Consider the following 26,913-nt stretch of genomic DNA (forward strand, 5'->3'; position numbering starts at 1 on the left):
GATCTTACCATAGATTTACACGTGAAAAACCTAATAAATTTTGACCTAGAAGCAAATGGACACAAAGAAATGTAATGTCAACTACTTTATTTATAACACTGAATTTGATCATATAGAAATACAATACAAAGCAAAAAAATTTTGAACAAAATACAAGGCAAACTTAGAACCCCACTATTGTAATATAACATAACAACATATACTGAAGCACAAGAAATCCTCGACAAAAAAAAAAAAAAAAAAGAAAAAGAAAAAAAAGGAAGCACCAGAAATCATATAAAAATAAGACATTGGCTTTCAAGGCCCAAACACTTTTCTGGCCGCTAGACACACATCAAGCTTGGTTCTGCGTCCCCCTCCTCGCCCTTGTGGTTGTTGACTTCCTCCTCCTGCTGAATTTCTCCACAAACCATTCATGCTTATTGTCTGCCAACGTGTTTCCAGCAACCACTCCCACTATGAGTCCGCTAACAACTCCCGGCAAGACTACATACCAGTCAAACTCAAATGGAAATCCAGCCTCTTCATCTTCTTCAAAGCTTGATGGTGGCGGCAGCCTCGAGCTCTCAGAACCCTCGCATTTCTTGGACAAAGGCTTTCCACACAGACCTGAGTTTCCTTGATATGAATCTTCTAGGAATGTACCAAATTGTTGGCCAAGTGGTATAGGCCCCCAAAGATGGTTATGCGACACATTGAAGTACTCAAGGAAAGTGAGTTGTACCAAGCTACCGGGGATCCTTCCGGAGAGCTTGTTTTGAGAGAGATCCAACGATTCAAGAGCAGTCAAGTTCCCTAAAGATGAGGGGATGTGACTAGAGAGAGAATTGTTGGAGAGGTTTAGCAACTGAAGTTCTCTTAGACTCCCAATGATACTTGCTGGAATCTCTCCTTCAAATCTATTACTTGAGAAATCTAAGAGTCTCAGATCATAGGGGGTCCGATAATATGTCAACTTAACACCTTTTACAGGAATTATCATATCGTATGAAAATTGATAGTAATTTCCATATTTATTTGTGCTCGATGAGACTTCAAAGTACCGGCTTCCATCGTTTGCGACAACATATTTCATGAAACTCCAGTTCTCCATGTACTTAGAAGGCAACATACCTGAAAACAGATTGTTGGATAAATCAATGATGCACAAGTTTGGGAACTCATAATTAGTTGGAGGCTTCCCAATTATCCCATGAAATGCATTCGACCCCAAAATGAGACCCCTCAATACTGGAAGTACCCCTAACCAAGAAGGGAAGATATCACTGATCTGATTGTTGCCAATGTGAATAAACTCTAACCGAGTGCAATCGGCCATTGATCTTGGTAGCTTCCCCTGTAACCGATTGTAACCCAACAAAACCAATTTCAAACTATTTTTTATAGCGCAAAATGGAGGAATATTGCCATGGAAAGAATTATAAGTCAAGGCCAGCATTTCCAAGCTATTGGACTTCCCCAAACACCGTGGAAGCATGCCACTCAGGCTGTTGTTGCCCAAATTAAGAACTTGAAGATAATTCAAGTTGCAGAACAATGGTGAAACTTCTCCACTATAATTATTGTTGCCGACGCTGTAAAACATGATAGATTGTGGTGGAATTGGCAATGACCCTTGTAATCGATTACCGTCAAGACTAAAAAGCTGCAGATTTTTCCATGGAAGAGTGACTGGATTTTCTTCAAGGCCTGTTAAGAAGTTATAATTGAGGTTGAGATTGACCAAAGTTTCTCTAGTTGCATTCCAGAGCCATTTTGGTATTTGGCCATGAATATTGTTATCATAAAGGTCCAGGGCTCCCAATTCGTATTGATTTTTCAAAAATTCTGGAAACTCTGTCAAGTTGCATTCAGCCAACTTTAGAACTTCGAACTTTGGAAGAGTAGCACTTGAACCAGATTTGACACGCACGGATAACTTGTTGTCTGATAAACCAAGTTTCTTCAACTTTTTGAGGTTGGAAAACTCATCAAACTCAACTATTCCACTCAAATTATTAGAGGAAAGGCCAAGAAATTCAAGATTTCTGAGGTGGAAAAGCGACATAGGAACTGCTCCTTGCAAATCGTTGAAGGTGAGCCGCAGAAAAGTTAGTTGGTTCAACTCTAATGCGAGCCAAGATGGGATTTCACCAGTTAGTGAATTGTCAAACAAGTCTAGAAACGCAAGTTGGGTCAGGTTAGCCACAAAACGTGGGAAATTCCCCTGTAAGTTAATATCCGAAAGATCCAAGTAGTTGAGCTTGGTTAATTTTCCAAAACAAGACAAGGAATCAGGAACTAAGAATTGGCCTGCGGAAACGTCATGAAATGAAGCCATCTCAAGGAAACTGAGCTGGGTAAGGTTTCCAAATGAAGATGGAACATGGGAATCAAAACTACAGTACGAGATATCAAAGTAGTTTAAGGAATGAAGGTTTCCGATAGAACTAGGAAGTTCACCAGAGAAATTTGTCGATGAAACATCCAATGTTTTGAAGGAATTGGTCCGGTTAAAAGTAGGAAAATAACCATTTAGCTTTATGTTTGAGTATAAACTAAGCTCCTCTAGGTTTGGTAGGTGGAAAATGCCTACTGGAAATTCCCCATACCACCCACAGTAGCTTAGATTGAGAGATGTGAGAGAAGATGCATTGACCAAGATATCAGGCACAGTGGAGTATATGCCTACATCACTAAGATGAAGTTGTTTTATGCTGGTCAAGTTTTGGACTAGGATTCTCATGTTGGACTTCCTAAGCTCCAAACCATTATTGTGAGACAGATCAAGGGTAGACAATTTGGATATCTTTGAAATTTCAGATGGAATTTGACCAGAAAATGCAGACAGTGAAAGGTTGAGATAGGATAGACTCGAAAGGTCATGGCCCAATCTCGATGGTATTTCAGACGAATTGAAGTTGTTATCTGAGAGGTCAAGCATCTGCAAGTGAACAAGTCGAAAGAGGGTGCTGTTGGAATTGATAGAACCGTAGAGACAGCTGCTTTTGAGGTCAAGGCCAATGACATGACCAGACTCCGCATGGCACTCAACACCATCCCACGAACAACAGTTACTCTGATTATGATCTCCTTCTCGAGTCCAAGATGCAACCTTTGGGTAAGCAAAAGGAGATGAAGAAGATGACTTGTTTATTGTAAAGCTTTCCTTGAATTGTAACAAGAACGAGTGCTCATCAGCGTGGCAAAGTGTCCGTGTCTGAGTCTGCACAAATGAAAAACAGTGAGCAGCATTGAGTAATAGCAAAAGAAGACAATGCAAATAGGTAAACTTGGACAACCACGATTCCATTTTCATGGCAGTGTGTTTTTCTGGTTATAAATATTGTTTGATGGCTCTCAGATAATTAAGAGTGGAAAAGTATACTCCTTTTATAGACACAACTCATGCAAGCATAAATAAATAAAAAATTATGAGTCGATCGATGAGTGGGTGGTGAATTGATGTCTCAATCGAGGAGTGAAGTAAACTCCTTTTACCTGGCAGTTAGAAAACGTTTGTTTGGCTCAGAGTAAGTCTTTTGGATGTAACTAGGCAACCTCAGTGGAAGTCAAGTCATCGTTTGATAAAATCAGCCCATCCCCATCACTTGAAGACTTGAAGTCATTCATCGTTTGCATATAATAATTTGCAAACTCGATCGTTTAGTTTTATATTATGCTTGTATGATCTTAAAGAATGTAAACATAATATACTTTGAGCAGATAAAATCAAGTGATCACCATCTTTTGAAGACTTGATGTCAAGTTGTCGTTTGCATATGTGACTCATCACAACATTTATTGAAGACTTGAAGTCAATTCATCATTTGCATGTAATAATTATTATGTTCACCTTTGAACAAAAGAAAGAAAAAAAAAACCGTCTCACTGTAAGATTGAAAATTTACGTACTCATCTAAAAACAAAATCTTAACATACACAAGTAAAAATTTTCTAAGCTAGTTACAAATATCATACCATTATTCATCCGACCGTCTTAATTATATACTAATCAGAAGGGGCTTATGGGCGTTTAGATCACCACGGCATGTAACCTATAGAAATAAAAAGAAGGGGTGTGATATTCACACACCATTTTTTACTTCTCATACACCTTTTTAATTTTTGGTTGTTGAATCAGATGAATTGAAGAAGATCAAGGGACAGAAATCAACAAGAATTGTGTGAGAAGTAAAAAGGGGTGTGTGGATATCACACCCCTAAAAAGAAATATAAATATGATGCAGAGAGCTACTTTCCAGCAGAAAGAAGGAAGAAGCAAAAGAAGGCGGTTGTGGAGATAGAGTCTTTATGGCAAGTGAAACATTTTATCTTGTTCAGAAGCATGATTTGAGAGAGAATCCGTCATTAATTACTCTTGTTACTGTTCTCCAATAGGCTTTTTCATGTTTCCACTCAATTTTCATTACGAAGATGTATTATGTTAGGCTGAGTCCTCTCTGAACCACAGGAGACAGTTGCCCATCATGCAAAGTGACTTTTTTTTGTTTTTTTCCCTCACCAATCTGTTCATTTTCTAGCGTTGTCTCCAAAGGGAAGCATTTGATGATATGAGAGATAGAGATGGAAAAGTACATGATTCTATAGTCTAGGTTTTAATATTTTTATTTTTCTTTAATCATCAAGAAAAAAAAGATCTTTGGATCATCGTGGTTTAACTTGTTTTCTATACCTTGTATTGTTTTGTTTTTCCTCAAAGTCACTCATTGTTTTAACCAGAGTTTAAAATTTCTTCGATATAGTCGATGTTTCTAAAAAATCATATAAAGATAGGGAGATGGGGGGTGAAGTCTAAACTTCACCTTGTATTGAAAAAACTCTTAACTTTAGGATAAAATCGACATATATCGTCGATATTTTTTTCTACATCTATTAAATATCGAAAAAAAAATCTTATACTTCGTCCAAACCAATGTTTAAGAATCATAGAAAGCAACCGATATTTGATATGTCCGTCGCTATTTCCACAAATTTGCTTATCAATATTTCCACAGTTACTGATATTTTAAGCATTGGTTTTAACAGATACAACAAAAATACCTTTGGTTGAAGCTTCCTCCAGCTTGTGTCTCAATTGTTCAGGAATGCGACTATAACAAACACCTCCAAACACTTTGTGGTAATAGTCAAAGGCGTATAATTTGGTTCAAGACTATAAGCCTTAATCAATTAGTAGCAAAAATATGGTTTGACACTAATCCCATGACGAGAATTTTTGTGCTGATAGTGAAAGGCGTGTTTAAATCCATGACGACTTTAAGCCTTAAAAGTGGATCCATGCATACGACTAGAAGGGAGATAGAAGAGCGGGGAAATGAGGTAGTTGGGAGCCGCCGAGTCCGGTCAGTGCTCCGACAGTGTTTTAATTTTTTTCATTTTTTTGTTTTTTTTACAACTTTATTATTTAAAAGGGTAAAATGGAAACTTTGAATTTTACTAAGGAATAACAGGTAATTAATTAAGTGCAAATAGTAAAAAAAAAAAATATTAAGAAGAGGAGGAGAGTTTGGAACTATTTCAATAATCTGGAAATTGAGAGTTTTAAACTCAGAATGCATGGGTAGAGATCAAACACCATATCAAATAGGATATTTGAGCACATGCAAGTGCAGATAGTAAATAGTCTTATAGTGGTAACAATACCCTCTTTAGTATTTGTTTTTCACTCTTTAGTTGACAAAAAAGAATTTTTATAGTATCGATATAGATAAACATTACTCTTCTAATACTATGCATAATTCATTAAAATTCACTAAGAATAAAGGAAAGGAAATAACCATCAACCCACCCCCTCAGTTATATACAAATTAGAAGGGGATCTGTGGCGTTTCATTCACTACCACGGCAAGTGACACACGAGTCCACTTACAGAAATAAAAAAAAATTGCTAGTGTGATGAAAAGTGACAACTTTTTTTTCTTACCAATGTGAAACTTTAATTTTTTTTTTCAAGATTTGAAATATTTTATTTTCTTTATCTTTTATAGTTAAAATTGATCCATATTTGGTCTTCCATCAGTCTCCTCCACTAGAAAAATCTCACCCTTTATCTTGAAAACAACTAGGGTTGATATGAATCTTGATGAGTCAAAAATTTCTCCAATTAGAGGAACCCATTATTCTTGGTATTTAGTTGGAATCACAATGGCACCTTACTTGAAAACAAGTCATGGAATCTTCGTGATTTAACTTGTTTTCTATACCTTGTATTGTTTTGTTTTTTTCCTCGACAATGTCATTCATTGTTCTTCATTTGCACATATGCTTTTTCTCACAACCCAATCTCAAGATATGTTCAAAATTGATACGTAACAGTAGGATGTAAGGGTGCGAGGATTAGAAATACACAAGGGCATTACTAAGTTTTGAAACAAATTTGTGTGTGCATCACTCCCTTCTAACTACAGAGATGTACCCGACTCACCTTCATCCAATTTTTTTTTTTTAACAATTGATATTATCTATACTAAAGGAAGAGGATGGGCTAAGCCTCATAATTTGTGACATCCCACATCGCCTAGGGGAGTGATCCTTAAATGTATATTCCCATCCCTACCTAGCACGAGGCCTTTTGGGAGCTCACTGGCTTCGGGTTCCATGAGAACTCCGAAGTTAAGCGAGAAGGGGGCTAGAGCAATCCCATGATGGGTGACCCACTGGGAAGTTGCTCGTGAGTTCCCAAAAACAAAACCGTGAGGGAATGGTAAGCCCAAAGCGGACAATATCGTGCTACGGTGGTGGAGCGGGCCTGGGAAGTGGTCCCCCCGGGGCCGGGATGTGACATAATTTGCTGATAATCAAAGGCGTATAATTGAACATAATCGAACATAAGACCTCACTTACAAGTGAAAATGACTACCACTACACTTTCATCTATCTTAACAACCTTTAATTTATCATCCAACTTCAAATTTACAGAAATGGTCTTTGGCAGCTCTTTGTGGTGATAATCAAAGGCGTATAATTTGGTTCAAAACTATAAGCCTTAATTAATTAGTAGCAAAAATACGGTTTCACACTAATCCCTTAACGAGAATGCTTGCGGTGATAGTGAAAGGCGTGTAATTTGGTTCAAGACTTTAAGCCGAAAAAGTGGGTCCACGCGTTGGACTAGAACGGAGATGGAAGAGGAGGGGAAAGGAGGTGGTTGGGAGCCGCCGACTCCAGTAGAAGCTTCGACTACTGTTTTAAGGTTTTTTTTTTTAATTTTATTACACACACACACACACACACATCTTTATTCTTTAAAAGGGTAAAATGGAAACTTTGAATTTTGCTAGCTAAGAACAGATAATTATTAAGTGTAAATAGTAAAAAACAAAAAATAATTATTAGTAAGAGGAAGGGAAGGGCTCGAAAGAATTATAATAAATTGGGAGAGGGGAGTTTTGAATCTAGAATGCATGGATAGAAACTAAACACTCTATCTATTAAGATATTTGACCAAATGTAAGTGAAAATAGTAAATCCCAAAGTCTTATAGTGGTAATAATACCCTCTATGTTAGATAATAGGTAAATTAAATATTGTGAGCGATGTAATTACATCACTAAAATGAATGATTACTCTATTTAAGTGAGATGTTTTATATTCGAATCTCGTAGATAAAAAATTTGATATCAAATTAGGTTGTTCATTGTGTGGCTTAGCCGAATTCTTCATTTCCTTAATGTAAAATATCATTATACTAATAAAAATACCCATGCATAATTCATTGATGTTCACTGAGAAGAAAGGAAGGGAAAAAAGAGGCAGATTGTATGCCTCCTGTTTCGGTGCTCTTCCCATCCCTCCTATTTGTGCAGTCACGGTTAAGTTACGTCAACATTTTATATTTCTATTGCTTTTTGTCTTATTATCTCTATAAAAAAAATCAATATAAAATTAGTTTCATAAAAAATGACATGTCTTGAGACACAAAACCCAGAGACGGAGTTATAAATTTCTTTTAGTGGGGGCAACCTGAAAATCAATTAAGAAAATCTTATTATAATATGACTTATAACCAATATGAAAATAGGGATTATTTCAAATGATAATGTATCACAATTCCAATGTTACAAAAATTTTAGTGTAGTAGAAAGTGGCAAAGTGATAATAAAAATGTTAATACATAATTACGCAAGAGTGAGGTTTTTTGGTTTGAATGACAGAACAAGACCACTTTTGCTCATATAATATTTGATATGAAGTAAACGCAATATGAAAGTATGTTGGTGATGCGAGTTTTATACGCGCACAAATTAAACCCTCTTTTTGTCAAATTGTAGTATAGGTGCAAGTAGGGATCGTTCTGGACCGGGGATTAGGAGGGATTGTTAATCTCTTGGAAACTGACTTAAAAACGTAAAAACAATATAAAACACTAAACTAGACTCAAAGAATTCAAAAATACTTTAAAACATAAACTAAACAGATTCTAGCAAGTTCAAAAGACTCAAAACTCTTAAAAACACAAACTAAATTGATTTCTAACTAATTTGACATTAAAGTAAAGGGGGATTTAGGTTTTGACAAAATTAAACTAAATGAACAAATTGCAATTAAAACAGAATGTAAATATGAATGTGAATAAAATATGGATGATGGAATAGCCAAGGGGTTCTTCTCCACACATGTTACACTTGCATACAAGATTGATTCTCAGTTGGTCTTTCGATAAATTATGAAACTCAATGCTCCAAGTTAATTAGGTCCGCTTAAATTAACTTTCAGATTTCCCTAGATTCGTTGGATTGAATGGAATACGCATTACAACCAAATTATTCTTAATCAAAGTCCCTAACTATGGAATACGCATGATACTTATGCCAAGAATTCGTTTAACGCGATTGTTTATAAGCAACCTCCACTACTTGTGAATATAAGTTCATTACGATTAGGTGAAATTCACTTATATTCTAGCGTCATATTTATGCATGAAAATTAAGCGCGCATTCTTAATAAACATTCATAAATAAGTTATCAATCAAACGGTTAAACAAATTGAATCCACAACTTATTAAATTCCAACCAAAAGTAATCAATTCATAATGCAAGCATAAACATGTATTTTGAATCACCCCCTAGCTAAAGGGGGTTTAGTTCCTCATAACTTTGAAATCAAAGAAACACCTAAACATTCCAACAACTCAAACTTGAATTGTATGAACGTTTAGGCACTCTTCTCTTCCATTCCTCATACGTACAAAACAAAGAGAATTAAATTTAAACTTTGAAATCAAAGAAACACCTAAACATTCCAACAACTCACACTTGAATTGTATGAACGTTTAGGCCCTCTTATCTTCCTCGTTGTTGTAGCACAAGGTCTAAGGTGAGGTTTGGGGGATTATGGAAATGGATGAGGAGTGGTGTTTGGATTATAAGGGAATGGATGGGAAGCTCACGGCTAGGGAAGGGAGAATGTGTTTGTAATGTGTTGTGTATGAAATGAGATGTTTTTGAATGAATGAATGCAAGGGTATTTATAGGAGTAGTGGAGGGAACATATGGCTATGTCATTTGTAGGTGAAGTAGGTGGATGTTGTAGGTGAAGTAGGTGGATGTTGTAGGTGATTATGAGTGATAAGTGATAAGTGTATGATATGTTAAGTGATAAGTGAATGATTATGATAAGTGATAAATGAATGTATGATATGATAAGTGGTGAATGATATGTGGTGAATGATAAGTGGTAGTGTTTAAGTATTTAAAATAGGGAACAAAGCCCTTCCTTGCATGGCAAGGAAGGGAGACACAAGGAAACACACGACAATGTCCTAAGGTTGCTAGGAATGTTGTTTTTGTGTTCTAAAATGCGTAGGAGTTTTCAATGATGCTCAAACATGAGGTCTTTTTAGGATTTAACTTTCCTACTTCAAGTCTTCAATTTCGTCCATCCTTTTGGCTCCAAGCATATGATATCCATTCCAATCTCTAATTTGCTCCAAAAGGCTCCAAAAGGCATCCTTTTGCATACTTTGCCCTTAGAACCTGAAAACACACAAAAGAAGCATAAAGAACTAAAATAACTAAAGAAACATAACGTAAATGTACGAGAACAAGCCATTTAAGTCGCATAAATATGCTCCTATCAGTTGGATACTAGGTACATACATTTTCTTCAAAAATAATACGTGTATATTATATAATTGTAGTCTGCGACTCAACAAACAAATCACTTGAGTGGGGGCATATGCCCCCAGTGAGCCTTCATTGGCTCCGTCTTTAAAACCTGCCTGAAATTGGGTTGAAACAAATATAACCTTTGTATTGACTTGCATACCTTAAAAAGACATATTGAATTGTATTGGATTGATGTTTATTGGTCTTGTAAGGATTTAACACTGGATAACAGCTACAACCAAACACTTTTAAATGTGTCAAAACATGAGGCTTATCAAATAGACAAGTGTAAGGAGATTTCATAGACAATGTGTGACAATGCATTCTGTTGATCAAGTATACAGAGTTTGCACATGCATGAAACCAGAATTGAGAAAGCAATTGTGCAGTACTTAGTAGGGTTAATGTAGTTTCAACAATATGCCTGTGTTTTCTTTCAGCAAGGCAATTCTATTTAGGTGTATATGGGTATGATCTTTGATGTATAATACCTTTGTCTAGAAAAAACTGTTGGAATTTAGTACAATATTCACCACCACTATCACTTTGAAATTTTTTAACAGTTGCAGAAAATTGGGTTAACAGAATAGCATGAAAATGCACAAATGTTTAAAGCACCTCACTTTTATTCATTAAAGGAAATATCTAGGTAAACCTGGTACATTCATCAATGAAAGTAACATAGAATTTGTAACCTTCAACTAATACAATTGGTGATGGTCCCCACACATCATTATGTAAAACCTTTAAAGGTTTTACAGTTTTATTTGTGGGAAAAGAAAATGAAAGCTTGGTAATTTTGCCTTCTAGACAAGAGACACACACATGCTTTGATTGATCAACTGAGAATGTTATCTGTGATTGGTGCAACATTGTTGAAACAACAACATTGGAAAGATTCCCAAATCTATTGTGCCAGACTTGTATTGACTTGATGACCAAGAAAGCAGTGTTGGTGTTGTTTGACTGAGTGAGATGCTTTATATGCTTGAGTAAGTATATGTTGAGGTATATGAAATGGGATCGGGTACAAGCCATCTTTACACAGTCCCTTGAGGAGTATTGTCCCCGTGATCTTGTCCTAAATCCAGAAGCAAAATTCATCACAGATAAATCAACATTTGTTGTCTTTACACAACTTATAGACTGACAAAAATGTTGAGAGAGTTGAGGAACACACAATATTTCTTTTAACTGAAATGCATATTTAGGGACATGTAAAGTTGAACTGCCAGTATGAGATATTGGCAAACCTGAACCATTAGCAATGGTTATAGTATCAGCACCAATGAATGGAGTAGCCATGTTGAGATTGCTCAATTCAGAAGTCATGTAAGAGGTGGCACCTGTGTAAGCTATCCAAAATTGCTCCTAAGGTGCCGAGGGTTGATAATTGGCAGTCAGATGGTGGTGATCTTCCTTGGTAGGAAAAGCTTGCCTTGTGACAACATTGTATTGCAGAATGTCCAAATTTCCAGCAAATTTGACATTGCATAGGAGAAGATGCCACAGTTGTAGAAGAGTGCCTCTGAAAGCAATCAGAAGCAATGTGACCCCTTTTGTTACACATATGGGGATTAGCAGGTCCAAGAATGCCAGGGCTATTATTTCCAGAGAATCTAGGATTATGACCATAATTGTTTCTTCCCCGTGCTCTACCTTTATAATTATTAAAACCCATGTAGCCTCTAGAATTACAGGAAGTACCATTGGTTTTGTAGTTGTCAGAATGAGTCCATTGAGTGGAAAAAAACTACCATGATGATATTGAGCTGATGAAGTCTGAGATGAGCCATTACTTGAGATAAGCTTTCTTCAAGCATAAGACGTTTGCCCTTTAATTCATTATCCTTGGCAAGCATTGCAATTACAAAAGAACTAGAAAGTTCATTATTCTCAATTGTAACCTCTTCAGCAAGTAACTGAGCTCTGAAGTTCTTGAGTGAAATGACATTTTCTCTGCCTCGAATCACTATCCTGAAGGTGTTATATTTAGAGGGTAAACATTTCAATGCAAGAATCACTATGTCATCATCCTCAAAAGAGACACCAGCAGCTGACATGTGATCACGAACATCCTTAATTCTTTGTAAATACTGAGAAATGGGAGTCAGAACCTTTTTGAATGTTTTGCAACTCCAGTTTCATCTGAAAAATACTAGCTTTTGTGACTGTAGAGAACCTATCTCTCAGACTCATCCACATCTCATGTGCACTAGTGCAACCAACTATACATGACATTGTAGTAGGAGAAAGAGTAGCAATGATTAATTTTATCAATGCTCGATCATGCATTTTCCATATCTGCTAATTCTCAGTTTCAACACTTCCGTTGTCTGAATCTTCAACAAACCGAGAAGGACACATTTTTGTACCATCCACAAATCCAAGAATACCATGGCTCTTAAGCAGCAATAGTAATTGATAATGCCAGACCAAATCATTCGTATCATTGAACTTCATAGTAACAGAAGTAGAGACATTCGGAACCAAACTTGTAATTGGAGACTGTACTAGTTGTAATTGCGCATCAGTAATCATATTTTCTTGAATTCTTGAAGAAATTAGGGTTGCAGATAGAGACTATTTCTTGATTAATTTGTAAGTAAAACAACTATTCAGAGGACAGATTGGTGCAAAATTTTGAGGCAGAAGGAAGACATCTTTGAACGCATTTCATCAAACATCATATATTCAAGATTCTAGATTTCAATCGGAGCAAGATTCAACTAAACATAGAAAGATTGGGGAAGATTGCATACCACAAACAGAATCAGAGAAGGTAGTGGAAGTAGAACAAGTCAGGATTGAAGAGAATTCCCTATTGCCGGCAAGGATACCATGTAGAAATGCAGTGAACTAAGCTTCAAGAAGTGAGATAATTCTTTGATATATTTCTTCACTACTAAGAATACAAGAGTAATCATTCCCTTTATACTAGTTACATTGCTTACTCCCTAAGCAACCTATTTCACAACAAACATAACTAACTTAACAGCTACACTGCCTAATTTACTAACACATGGCAGCATCTTAATCCTTGCTTGAAGCTCGATCCTTGTCATCCTTACGGATGTGTGTTGAAGCACAAAGGGGAAATATATGTAGAACAAAAAAAACAAAGTAGTAGGGTCTAGTGCTTTTTAGAACTTTGGTTGTTTTATAAGAGGACTTCAGTTGCTCTTCTTGTTTACGAGAGAAGGAAAAAAACATTTATAGTCATTGGAAGAAAAAAAAAAAAAAAAAAAAAAAACCAGTCATGGGAGTAGGAACGGGAATGAGAATGAGATCTTCATGGTTTAACTTGTTATCTGTACGTTGTATTGTTTTGGTTTTACTCAATGTCACTCACTCTGTTTCATTTGTGCGGACACTCGCACATTTCGTTGAGTGCTCTGTATTGTTACAATTCAAGAATAGCTTTCTGATTGATAGCGACTTACGCGTATCCGAAGGTTGCATCTTGGACGTTATGAGGAGGACATCAGAATCAGAGTGACTGCTGTTCGTGTGATGATGTTGAGTGCGATGAAGAGTCTGGCCATGTCATTGGCCTTGAACTCGGCAACAGCTGTCACTATTGTTCTATCAACTCCAACAGCAGCCTCTTCCAACTTGTTCACTTGCAGAGAGACTTGATCTCTCGGATAACAACTTCAATTTGTCTCAAATACCATAAAGATTAGGTTGTGACCTTACGAGTCTAACCTATCTCAACCTTTCATAGTCCTTATTTTCGGGCCAGATTCCATCTGAAATTTCGAAGCTATCAAAGTTATCTTTCCTTGATTTGTCATACAATGATAAATTTTTCACTCGATATGGTGTCTATATAACATTGATAAAACCCAATCTAAGAATCCTAGTCCAAAACATGACCCACTTAAAACAACTTCATCTGGTTGGGTAGAAATATTCTCCACTTTTCCTGATAACTTTGTCAATACATCATCCCTCACATCTCTCAAACTTCCCCACTGTGGGTTATATGGGGAGTTCCCTATTGGCGTTTTCCATCTACCAAACTCAGAGGTTCTTTATGTTGACAAGGATTTTAAGCTAACAGGTTATTTTCTTAACTTCAACAGGAACGATTCCTTCAAGAAATTGAGCGTTGGGGAAGCAAGTTTCTCTGGTCCACTGCCTACGTCTATCGGAAATCTTCGTTCCTTAACTGTATTTGGCATCTATCGTTGTAATTTTGATCCCCATGTTCCATCTTCACTCAGAAACCTTACTCAGCTCTTTTACCTTGATATTTCTTCATTTTATGATCCATTGTATTGGCCTGGAAAAGAAATTTTCACAACAAAATACCAATCTGTACTCTCTGATTATTCCTAGTCTTGGGTTGGAAAGTTAACTGCACTTGATCATTTGGGCCTTGAGTCTACCAACTCAATGGGAAAATTCCCATGTTTTCTTGCTAACTTGACATAACTTATGCAACTAAACTTGGGTACTAATAAACTAACTGGTCAAATCTCATGTTGGGTTACAAGAAATTTGGCCCAATTAACTTATCTAGACCTTTCATTTAATAAGTTGAGGGGATTAGTTGAATTTGATCAGTTTTCGAACCTCAAAAATGTAAAGAAACTTCGATTATCGTCCAACCAACTCCCTGCAAATTAAACCCAATTTGAATGCTACTCTTCCGAAGTTTCAAATTATGAGGTTGGTTTCATGCAACTTAACAAAGTTTCCAGAGTTTTCAAAAAACCAGGACGAGTTGTACGACCTAAACTCTTCTAACAACAGGATTCACGGCCAAATACCAAAATGGTTCTGGAATACATCTATAAAAACTCTGAAGAATCTGGCTCTGTCGCATAACGTCTTAACAGGTCTCAAGTCATTTGACCAAAATCCACCCATTCTTACATGGAAAAATCTGGTGTTTTTTGCAGTAAGGTCCAACTTGTTACAAGGTTCACTGCCAATTCCACCCCAATCAATCATAACTTATGATGTTGCAAACAATGATTATAATGGTGATATTTCGCCACTATTCTGCAGCATGAATGTACAAGTTCTTGATTTGGCGGACAACAACCTAGGTGGTATGCTTCCACAATGTTTGGGGAACTCTAGTGCTTTGGAAGTACTCAACTTGTCGAACAATTCTTTTGATGGAGATATTCCTCAACTATGTCCAAACAAAAAGAGTTTGAGAATGGTAGATTTAAGCGACAATCATTTGCAGGGGAAGGTACCAAGTAACCAAGATCTATGGCTCATTGCACTCGGTTGGAGTTTCTTAATCTCGGAAATAATTACATCAGAGACATCTTTTCATCTTGGTTAGGGGAACTGCCAGTGTTAAAGGCTCTCATTTTGCTTAATGAATTTCGTGGAATAATTGGGAAGCCTTCAAGTAACCATGAGTTCCCAAACTTATGCATCATTTATCTATCTCACAATGGTTTTTCCGGTATGTTGCCCTCTAACTACTTGGAGAACTGGAATTTCGTGAAATTTGTTAATGAAACCAATCAAACTTATTTTGAAGTATCTTCAACCAACGCAACTAATGCCACTTATATCTATCAATACAAGATCACAATTCTTGCCAAGGGAGCTGAGTTGAAATATTTGAAGACCCCTTATCTTCTGAGACTTATAGATCTATCAAGAAATAGATTTGAAGGAGAGATTCCAGCAGGTATCATTGGGAAACTAAGAGGCCTTCATTTGCTGAACCTCTCCAACAACACTCTCAGTGGTCTCATACCCTCATCTCTTGGGAACTTGACAGCTCTTAAATCATTGGATCTCTCTGGAAACCAGCTATCAGGAAGTATCCCCAGTAATTTGGCCAACTCAATTTCCTTGTGTATTTCAATGTATCCCATGACCATCTTTGGGGGCCTATACCACTTGGCCAGCAATTTAATATATTTTAGGAAGATTCATACCAAGGAAACTCCGGTTTGTGTGGAAAACCTCTGTCAAAGAAATGCAAGGATTCAGAGACCTCAACATCCTCACCACCTTCGATCTTCAAAGAAGATGAAGACCCTGAAATTGCATTTAAGTTTGATTGGTACATGGTTCTTCCAAGAGTTTTTTGTGGTCTAATTGTCGGATTCGTTGCCGGGAACGCTTTTGTAGACAAGAAGCATGAATGGTTTGTAGAGACATTTAGCAAGAGGAGGAGGCAGTTACTAGCCAAAAGAGGTTGGAGGGGGCAAAGGACTTAGTCCTTGTTGAAATTCATGTTGCAGTTGTTGGTAGTGTTTGTTGTACTATTATGTGTGGTCTGGTTCATGCTGGTATCTTACAATAAGTGGCTTGGTTTTGACCTTTTTGGTTTGGCTTCAGAGAAATTAGGTTTCTCGTCTCATCCTTTTTCACTTGTATTTTTTATATTTTCGTTTTTGGAGGGGTAAGGTTTATGTCACCATTTTTTTTTCATGTTCTTTTTCTTCTTTTCTTTGTTTTATGAGGGGTAAAGTTTATGTCCCCCTTAACTAGGTGTAACTTTTTTTTTCCGTTACCAATAAAATTTCACTCATACCGCTAAGGGTTTCTTTTTTTTTTTTTTTTTTTTTTTTTTTTTTTTTTTTTTTTTACTTGCTTGGATTTTTAGAGTCTCTTAATTTGCTTTTTTTCTTTTGGGAAATCAAAATTAACTTTTTAACAAATTTTGTTCAATACAGATTGCCTGTTTGGTTAAAGGTGAGGTCCTATCGATGGTATGGCCTTGCACAACTTCAAGGACAGAGAAAGCAAGCGAGAAAATAAGAAAGTTCTTTCTGCTTGGGCTAGAATGTCCTGCGCATAACTCCTCTTGTCTTGCCAGATAGGCAAGGTTTGCCGCTTATTTGTCTGAATCATGAGTTTGGAGTTAGTTTGAAAGGTGCCTTTGTGGGTCTTTGGTAGGTATTTAGGCTCACAATCAAAACTAAGGGAGATCTGAGCGTGCCACGGTTATCTTTGTTTAATAGATTGCCTTTTTAGTCTTTAGATAAGTTGATTACTTGCGCCACAATTTACTTAGACTTCTTAATTCAAAATGATTGTTTACAGAGAGGTTAAGTCCATAAAAAGTTCTTTTCTATGCCTTGTAAACAAGGACTTTTTGATCATGTATCATATACCAATTTATAGGAAGATTTTGTTCATTAAGATTGTCAGCTTTCTTGAAACCAACTTTAATCAGCAACAAGGTAAGTAAAAGCATTTAGTTCAACACCATTAAGAATGTAAAGCCCTGAAATAAGCATTGAAAATTATCATAGGAATCAAAGAAAACACATAAAAGCCAGATCTACTACACAGAAATGTAAATAAAAGAGCTTCTTGCTTACAACTAAATTGTCAAATGCTCTGAAATCATACTATATTTCAGAGCCTTAAACTCCATAGATCAAAATTCCAACATCAGGAAAAAAATAAAAAATAAAAAATAATCATACGTAAAGATGGAGGGAGGCGAAGAGAGGACAGATGGGGGTTTGGGGCACAAAAGGGATCTTTATATTTCCGCAAAAATACTTTGTGCTGTTTAGCTATCGATTATGAGTTTTCATGAATGTTTATGCTTTAGTATAGCTGTTATAGGTGGAGTTTTCGACTTACAAATTCGTCTCATCTTCTTGATATATGTTTTATTTTTCTAACTATTAGTTTTTGGTGTTTTGCAAGCTCTTACCTATTACGGAATCTTTATTGTTTGGATAGGTTTGTGTTCCTCATTCTTTATATATACTTTTTTTTCTCTCTTTTTATGAGGAGTAATGATTATGTATATTCCGACTAAGTGATTTGGTATAGCCTTACCCTACTGTAATTTTGCATCTCTTTAGGAAATCATTCTTAACTTCAATAATGATTTTGGTATATGCCTTACCCTACTGCAACTTTTTATACACGCTGCATACACTTACCTTTTTTTATATGCACACGCACACTGCATACGCATACAATATACACTCACACACATCATCACATACACTTGTCCACACAGTGTACACACACTTACCTACACTTACACATTTTATATACATACACATGCAGTGTGACACAAACACTGTCATGCACTTATACACACACAACACATACAACATATACTCACACGCTTATACCTTTTTTTATTGCTTGGAAGATATTGTTGTTTTTCCTCGGCAATACAATATACACTCACACACTTATGCAGCACATACGCTCACACACGCAGTACACACATTGTTGTTTTTCCTTATTTGATTATTGGGATGCCAAACTTTTAAGAATTTGTGTTTAATTTGATTCTTTGGTATACTCAGTTAATTAGCTAAGAATTGGTTTACATTTAGATAATATATATATATATATATATATATATATATTTATTGTAGACATCGAAATTTCAGTAAAATAAATGTTAACCAATGTATTAAAATTACAACATTTTATTTACTTCACCAACCTCACACACTTACTTCACCCACAACATCCACTTACTTCACCCACAACATCCACTTACTTCGCCTACAACCTCCACTTACTTCACCTACAACCTCCACTCACTTCACCAAAAAAATGAATGGTGGTGATTCACTCTCAAAATCTATAAATAGGCTTCTCCATCAAGAGGAATGGACACACACCAAAAACCAATTCACAAATACATTTCTCTACTCCCAAAATGGAAGAGAATACTCCCCACACACACCAAAACCTTGAAGCCTTAAAGTTCTAAAGCTCTCAAGAAAATCCCGAAGGATCAAGAAAGCACTCTTCGTTCTTCGTCAAATCCTCATTCAAGATCAAGTCCCAACGGCCCTTGAAGAACTCCCACCAACTCAAGATCAAGCCCTGACGGCCCTTGAAGAAAGTGTTCATTGTTCATCATCCGTTCATCCTAAGATCAAGCCCCAACGGCCCTTTGGATCAACAACCTCAACAAATCCACACATCCAATCGTTCTTCAAGATTAAGCCCAAAAGCCCTTGAAGATCTGCTCATCCATCAACCTTCAAGATCAAGCCCAAAAGCCCTTGAAGAAATCCACACAACCATTATTCAAGATCAAGCCCCGACGGCCCTTGAAGAAAGTGTTCATCATTCATCATCCGTTCATCCTAAGATCAAGCCCCAACGGCCCTTTGGATCAACAACCTCAACAAATCCACACATCCAATCGTTCTTCAAGATTAAGCCCAAAAGCCCTTGAAGATCCGCTCATCCATTAACCTTCAAGATCAAGCCCAAAGGCCCTTGAAGAAATCCATACAACCATTATTCAAGATCAAGCCCCGACGGCCCTTGAAGAAAGTGTTCATCGTTCATCATCCGTTCATCCTGAGATCAAGCCCCAACGGCCCTTTGGATCAACAACATCAACAAATCCACACATCCAATCATTCTTCAAGATTAAGCCCAAAAGCCCTTGAAAATCCGCTCATCCATCAACCTTCAAGATCAAGCCCAAAAGCCCTTGAAGAATTCCACACAACCATTATTCAAGATCAAGCCCCGACGGCCCTTGAAGAAAGTGTTCATCGTTCATCCTAAGATCAAGCCCTAACGGCCCTTTGGATTAACAACCTCAACAAACCCATACACCCATTCTTCAAGATCAAGCCCAACGCCCCTTGAAGATCCATTCATCAACTGTTCATCCTTAGATCAAGCCCCGACGGCCCTTTGGATCAACAACTCATCCACAAACCTACACCCTACGAAGATAGAATCAGAGGACCAAATTAGAAAGAGATCGTAACCCCAAAATCATTAAACACAAAAAATATTATTTTGTACACTTTATTCCTGTTTCTTGTTTTAGGAATCTTTCGTGTTCACATATATATATGATTTTGGACTCTAGTTTTTCTCTAACTGAATTTGTTTTGATTCAATGGATTAGTGAGTTAAAACTACAAGTGGGTTTCTGTTGGTTTTTGGGCTGTTCGTAACTTTCTGCTTCCTGATTGAATTTGTTTTGATTCAATTGGGTTAGTGAGCTAAATTGCAAGGGGGGTTTGTTTTGGTTTTCGAATGGCTCTTATGGGTTGTGTATGAGGCTGGAGGATTTGAACTAAACCACACAATGGACATTCATAATATGTGCAATTAGGTATTACATATATAAATTGCATATGTGCTTAATGGTTTGCATTGCTTGCTGTTTTTGCTTAATGGTTTGAATTTGTGCTTAGGTTGGTTTAAAACCCAGCTTGCGTGAGTTTATCGGTTTAATTGGGGGAATGAAAAAATAAAGTTGGCCTTTCATTGAAGATGCTCAAGCAATTGGAGTTTGTTTTATTAGAAAGATGGTTAAACGTTCTGTTTTATTGGGAACATGCACACATAGAGTTCATCTAAAGGAAGGTTTTGGTTCTGAAATCATACTATAGATGAACTCTATAGTATCACTACAGATTCAACCGATGAAATTTAAATTCAACGTTAAAATAATAAAATAAAAAATTTAAGACGATCAACTTTTAAAAATTATTTTCCAATCCCATCCTCAGGACAAGATGAATACTTTTAGCTTATACGAACTATCATTTATACTTTCAATTAGTGCTTAAATTTTTAGTTTATGTTATGAATTATCATCTATATTGAAGTTTTGGTTGGTTGAGTGGTTGATTGGTGTGATTTGTTCGGTTTTAAATTTCTTGTCGAAATTAAAATTTTTTTTTATGTTAAAATATTTGTAAAATTAAATTAAGATAACATAACCCAAGGTTACAAAAAATATTTTCCCAAAAAAAATAGGGTCAAAGCAATTCCACAATTGTTAATATATTTTAAGTCATGAAATTTAGGTTTTAAGGGTTGAGTAACATTCACTGTTCATAGACTTAAATTTTGTCTTTTAGTAAACTAAAATATTTGAGTTTGGGGCCTCTCACTACGGTTTGATATTTCTCTTCACTTGGAAGTGAGAGGTCTTCGAATCTTGTGGATGGTGAATTCGATACCAAATTAGGTTGCTCATTATGTGGCATAGCCGAACTCTCCCTCCCCTAGTGTAAAATTTTGATGTACTAAAAATAAAAAAAAATTGAATTTGGGTCCAAAAACTGAAGTTGGTCTTATGGAGAATTCACACGTGAAAAGCCGTAATAAATTATCTATACTAAAGCTCAATAAGGAAAATAAACACAGTTTCTAAGTACAGTGAAGGGACAAAAAAGCCCCTGTTTCATTATCATTTTTCAGTGCTATTTTTTTTAGCTGCATTGTAAGATGGCCAAAAAGGCATGCCTCTTCAATTTATCAGGAAATTTGATACACTACATGTTATTATATAAACAGTGAAAAATTTTATTTTTTATGTTATTAATTTTTTAATACAAAAATTTTACAATTTATATAGAAACACATGATACATCATCTCGTGTTCCAGACATATTAAAAAATCTTTCCAATTTGTAAACCCACCGTTTCTCTAGATATTTCCCAGTTCCCACATTGTTTTTCTCACCGCTAAAACGCTCACCGCGCTACTTGCCTCTACTCTCCCCGTCTTCCTCCTCGCCTCATCTGCTAAAATCTCTTCGATTCTACCAACCACCGCAACCGTTCAGACTTTCCCAAAGGTAAATTCTTTTCTCTTCCTTACAAAATTTGATATTGATTTTGAAAATAGTGAAAACCCCATAAAACAAACTGACTTTCTCAAACGAAGATTATGATATATGTTTCCCATTTGATTATTTAGGATAATTACATGCGTGAGGATTATTAAATGATATATTTGATAAATACGTCTAATTTTAAGGTAGGAACCTTTAGATTACAACTCACTTTATGGTTTTGCATTAGAAGACAGATCTGTACTCAACTTCTTAAGCAAGTCTGGAGGAAATCTGCTGTTAGTTGATGCTCTGTCTCCGTCTTTTTTTTGCCTGCTAATATGCTTTCTTATGATCTCTAACTTTATAAAGTTTTTATTTTTGTTTTATTAATTTAATTCAGAAGATTTTCAGAGAATAGCTTCAATTGAGTTAGGTTTTGTTCAATTTATTCTCATTAGTTTCATTCCAATTCAATGATTTTGTGTAGCGCTGAGTTTTCTATTGGAGAATAAATTTTCTTCATAATTCATTCAATTTTGTTTTATTTTCTGATTTGGATTTTGAAATGTTACCAGGATGGGAAAGGGATCGCCAATTTGAAATCAGCTCTTCAGGTATGCATTCATTCCAGATTTAAAACATCACTTCTGTTTAGTATGTTGTTTATCATTTTTTATCATAACACCGTCATGCGGTGTTACTGTCCGTCCTTGTAGTTGTTAAAATCTGCTTTTCTGAGTTGTATATAGAACTCTTAACGTAGAATTAGTAAAATACAGGTGGAGAATGAACGACTAATCAATGTGGGAAACTTTTGGAAATGTATATAACTGTAACTTAGAATTCTCCCATTTGGATTGCACTTATGCTTTGAATGCAAAGTAAATAAAATGTAATGTAACTTAAAGAGTTATTTTAGAAATGAATTGGTTGATTTGTGAATTTATGGAATTTTCAGAAGTATCTATTATGTGTATAGTGATATATGTGTTTATGAATGCAGTTAAGCTGTTGGTAGCTTTTGAGTATCAATTGCTTATTATGTACTTGTTATTCAAACTCTCTCTTTATTAAGGAAATGGTTCATATTTGTTATAAACTACGAATTTAAAACCCACAGCAGAGCACGACACTTTTGCTAGTTTTGACCTAGAAGCAAATGGAAACAGGAAACGTAATTCCAACTACTTAGTTGATAACACTGAATTTGATCAAGTAGAAATATTATACAAAGCAAACTTATAGAACCCCATTATTGTAATATAACATAACAACATATGCTGAAGCACCAGAAATCATAAAAAACATGACATTGGCCTTGAAGGCCCAAACATTTCTCTAGCCGGTAGACACATCAAGCTAAGTTCGGCATCCCCTCGTCGCCCTTGCGGTTGTTGGCTTTCTCCTCCTGCTGAATGTCTCCACAAACCATTCATGCTTATTGTCTGCCAATGTGTTTCCAGCAACCACTCCCACTATTAGTCCACTAATAACTCCCGGCAAGACTACATACCAGTCAAACTCAAATGGAAACCCAGCCTCTTCATCTTCTTCAAAGCTTGATCGTGGCGGTCGCCTCGAGCTCTCAGAAGCCTCGCATTTCTTGGACAAAAGCTCTCCACACAGACCTGAGTTTCCTTGGTATGAATCTTCTAGGAATGTACCAAATTGTTGGCCAAGTGGTATAGGCCCCCAAAGATGGTTATACGACACGTTGAAGTACCCAAGGAAAGTGAGTTGTGCCAAACTACCAGGGATCATTCCTGAGAGCTTGTTTTGAGAGAGATCCAACGATTCAAGAGCAGTCAAGTTCGCCAGAGATGAGGGGATTTGACCAGAGAGAGTGTTGTTGGAGAGGTTTAGCACATGAAGTGCTCCTAGACTCCCAATGATACTTGCTGGAATCTCTCCTTCAAATCTATTACTTGAGAAATCTATGAGTCTCAGATCATAGGGGGTCTGATGATATGTCAACTCAACACCTTTTACAGGAATTATCATCTCGTATGAAAATTTATAGTAAAATCCATATTTATTTGTGCTATAGTTTGATGAGACTGTAAAGTACTGGCTTTCCTCGTTTGCGACAACATATTTCATGAAATTCCAGTTCTCCATGTACTTAGAAGGCAACATACCTGAAAATAGATTGTTGGATAAATCAATGATGCATAAGTTTGGGAACTCATGATCAGTTGGAGGCTTCCCAATTATCCCATGAAATGCATTCGACCCCAAAATGAGAGCCCTCAATACTGGAAGTACCCCTAACCAAGAAGGGAAGATGTCACTGATCTGATTGTTGCCAATGTGAAGAAACTTTAACTGAATGCAATCGGCCATTGATCTTGGTAGCATCCCCTGTAACCGATTGTAACCCAACGAAACATATTTCAAACTATTTTTGTTAGCACAAAATGGAGGAATATCACCGTGGAAAGAATTAAACATCAAATGCAGTATTTCCAAGCTACTGGACTTCCCCAAACACTGTGGAAGCATACCACTCAAGTTGTTGTTGGCCAAATTAAGAACTTGACGATAATTCAAGTTGCAGAACAATGGTGAAACTTCTTCACTATAACTATTGTTGCTGACAATGTAAGACATGATAGATTGTGGTGGAATTGGCAATGACCCTTGTAACCGATTATTACCAAGAACAAACATTTGTAGATTTTTCCATGGAAGAGTGACTGGATTTTCCTCAAAGCCTGTTAAGAAGTTAGAGCCGAGGTTGAGATTGAACAAAGTTTCTCTAGTTGCATTCCAGAGCCATTTTGGTATTTGGCCATGAATGTTGTTACCAGCAAGGTGTAGATCTCCCAATTCGTATTGATTTTTCAAAGAATCTGGAAACTCTGTCAAGTTGCATTCAGCCAAGTTTAGAACTTCGAACTTTGGAAGAGTAGCACTTGAACCAGATTTGACACGCACGGATAACTTGTTATCCGATAAACCAAGTAACTTCAACTTTTTGAGGTTGGAAAACTCATCAAACTCAACTAATCCGCTCAAATTATTATAAGAAAGGCCAAGACATTCAAGATTTTTGAGGTGGAAAAGCGACTTAGGAACTGCTCCTTGCAAATCGTTGAAGGTAAGCCGCAGAAAAGTTAGTTGGTTCAACTCTAATGCGAGCCAAGATGGGATTTCACCAGTTAGTGAATTGTCAAACAAGTCTAGAAACGCAAGTTGAGTCAGGTTAGCCACAAAACGTGGGAAATTCCCCTGTAAGTTAATATCCGAAAGATCCAAGTAGTTGAGCTTGGTTAATTTTCCAAAACAAGACAAGGAATCAGGAACTAAGAATTGGCCTGCGGAAACATCATGAAATGAAGCCATCTTAAGGAAACTGAGCTGGGTAAGGTTTCCAAATGAAGATGGAACATGGGAATCAAAACCACAGTTTGAGATATCAAAGTAGTTTAAGGAATGAAGGTTTCCGATAGAACTAGGAAGTTCACCAAAGAAATTTGTCTTTGAAACATCCAATATTTTGAGGGAATTAGTCCTATTAAATTTAGGAAAATAACCATTTAGGTCTATGTTAAACTGCAATCTAACCTCTTCTAGGTTTGGTAGGTGGAAAATGCCTATTGGGAATTCCCCATACAACCCACAGTAGCTTAGATTGAGAGATGTGAGAGAAGATGCATTGACCAAGATATCAGGCACAGTGGAGTATATGCCTACATAACTAAAATGAAGTTGTTTTATGCTGGTCAAGTTTTGGACTAGGATTCTCATGTTGGACTTCCTAAGCTCCAAACCATTATTTTGAGACAGATCAAGGGTAGACAGTTTGGATAGCTTTGAAATTTCAGATGGAATTTGGCCAGAAAATGCAGATAGTGAAAGGTTGAGATAGGATAGACTCGAAAGGTCATGGCCCAATCTCAATGGTATTTCAGACAAATTGAAGTTGTTGTCTGAGAGGTCAAGCATCTGCAAGTGAACAAGTCGGAATAGGGTGCTGTTGGAATTGATAGAACCATAGAGACAGCTGCTCTTGAGGTCAAGGCCAATGACACGGCCAGACTCCACATGGCACTCAACACCATCCCATGAACAACAGTTACTCTGATTCTGATCTCCTTCTCGAGGCCAAGATGCTACCTTCGGATGAGCAAAAGGAGATCTAGAAGCTGACTTGTCTATCGTAAAGCTTTCCTTGAATTGTAACAAGAAGGAGTGCTCGTCAGCGTGGCAAAGTGTCCGTGTCTGAGTCTGCACAAATGAAAAACAGTGAGTAGCATTGAGTAATAAAAAAACAAGACAATGGAAACAGGTAAACTTGGACAACCAAGATTCCATTTTCATGGCACTGTGTTTTTCTAGTTATAGGAAATATTGTTTTATGGCTCTCGGATAATTAAGAGTGAAGAAGCTAACTCCTTTTATAGACACAACTCATGCAAAGCATAAATAAAAAAAAGTATGAGTCGATCGATGAGTGGGTGGTGAATTGATGTCTCGATCAATTGAAGGCTTGAAGTCATTCATCGTTTGCATGTAATAATTACAAACTCGATCGTTTAGTTTTATCTATACGCTCGTTTGATCTTAAAAAATGCGAACATAATTCTTTTAGTAGATTAAATCAGGTGATCGCCATCACTTGAAGACTTGAAGTCAAGTCGTCGTTTGCATATGTGACTCATCTCAACGCTTATTTATCTTTTTAATACATGTTCTAATTCTGTGTATATATACTCCTTAACTCAATTTATTTTTTGTTACACTTATTTATCTAATGTTAATGACTTGAGTTGAAGTTCGTCCATGTAGTAGGATTTACTATGTATACACGCAATTTATTCATAGTACGTGAATATTAATTAATTGAGTTTTTAATTTGAGGTTAGTGTTTTATTTTCTCGAGCTTTGCACACATAACAATCAATTAGTTGTCACTCCTACTAATAAAAATGTTACTGAGGCTACTATCTCTTTCACAAACAGAGTAGCTTTTGTTCCACTAATCATGGGCATGAGGTCTTGTGAACCAGATTATAAGCCACTGATCATCAACATAAACGTTCTTGTAAAGCCAACCATGCATTCAAAGTGACAGGCCGACGAATCGATGGATGTCTTTCGAAGCTAGCTAATATCCTATTCAGCACTTAACACAAATTTTTGGGTGCGCACAATATTAATTATATATTGCAGGATGTAATATGATTAATTTTATAAAAAATTAGATTTTAATATTTAAATAAGATAAAGTTTAGAAAAATATCTTATACAAGATTAAAATTTGATTTTAGTTCTTAGATTT

At 36.3% G+C, this 26,913-nt stretch overlaps 2 protein-coding genes and 1 pseudogene across 2 annotated transcripts; 1 reads left to right on the top strand and 2 right to left on the bottom strand.

Moving 5' to 3' along the window:
- Nucleotides 1–334: 334 nt before the first annotated feature.
- On the bottom strand, nucleotides 335–3,298 carry LOC137740454 (receptor-like protein 6). The gene has a single exon (XM_068480319.1). It carries the CDS (start codon nucleotides 3,296–3,298, stop codon nucleotides 335–337), a length of 2,964 nt encoding a protein of 987 aa, XP_068336420.1.
- A 10,071-nt stretch (nucleotides 3,299–13,369) lies between these two features.
- LOC137740455 (receptor-like protein 7) lies at nucleotides 13,370–16,313 on the top strand (annotated as a pseudogene).
- A 6,461-nt stretch (nucleotides 16,314–22,774) lies between these two features.
- On the bottom strand, nucleotides 22,775–26,660 carry LOC137741020 (receptor-like protein 6). Its single transcript, XM_068480829.1, has one exon. It carries the CDS (start codon nucleotides 25,950–25,952, stop codon nucleotides 22,989–22,991), a length of 2,964 nt encoding a protein of 987 aa, XP_068336930.1. The 5' UTR covers nucleotides 25,953–26,660; the 3' UTR covers nucleotides 22,775–22,988.
- Between the last annotated feature and the right edge of the window lie 253 nt (nucleotides 26,661–26,913).

The sequence above is a fragment of the Pyrus communis genome, chromosome 7 (genome assembly GCF_963583255.1).
Source record: "Pyrus communis chromosome 7, drPyrComm1.1, whole genome shotgun sequence".
Lineage (NCBI taxonomy): Eukaryota > Viridiplantae > Streptophyta > Magnoliopsida > Rosales > Rosaceae > Pyrus > Pyrus communis.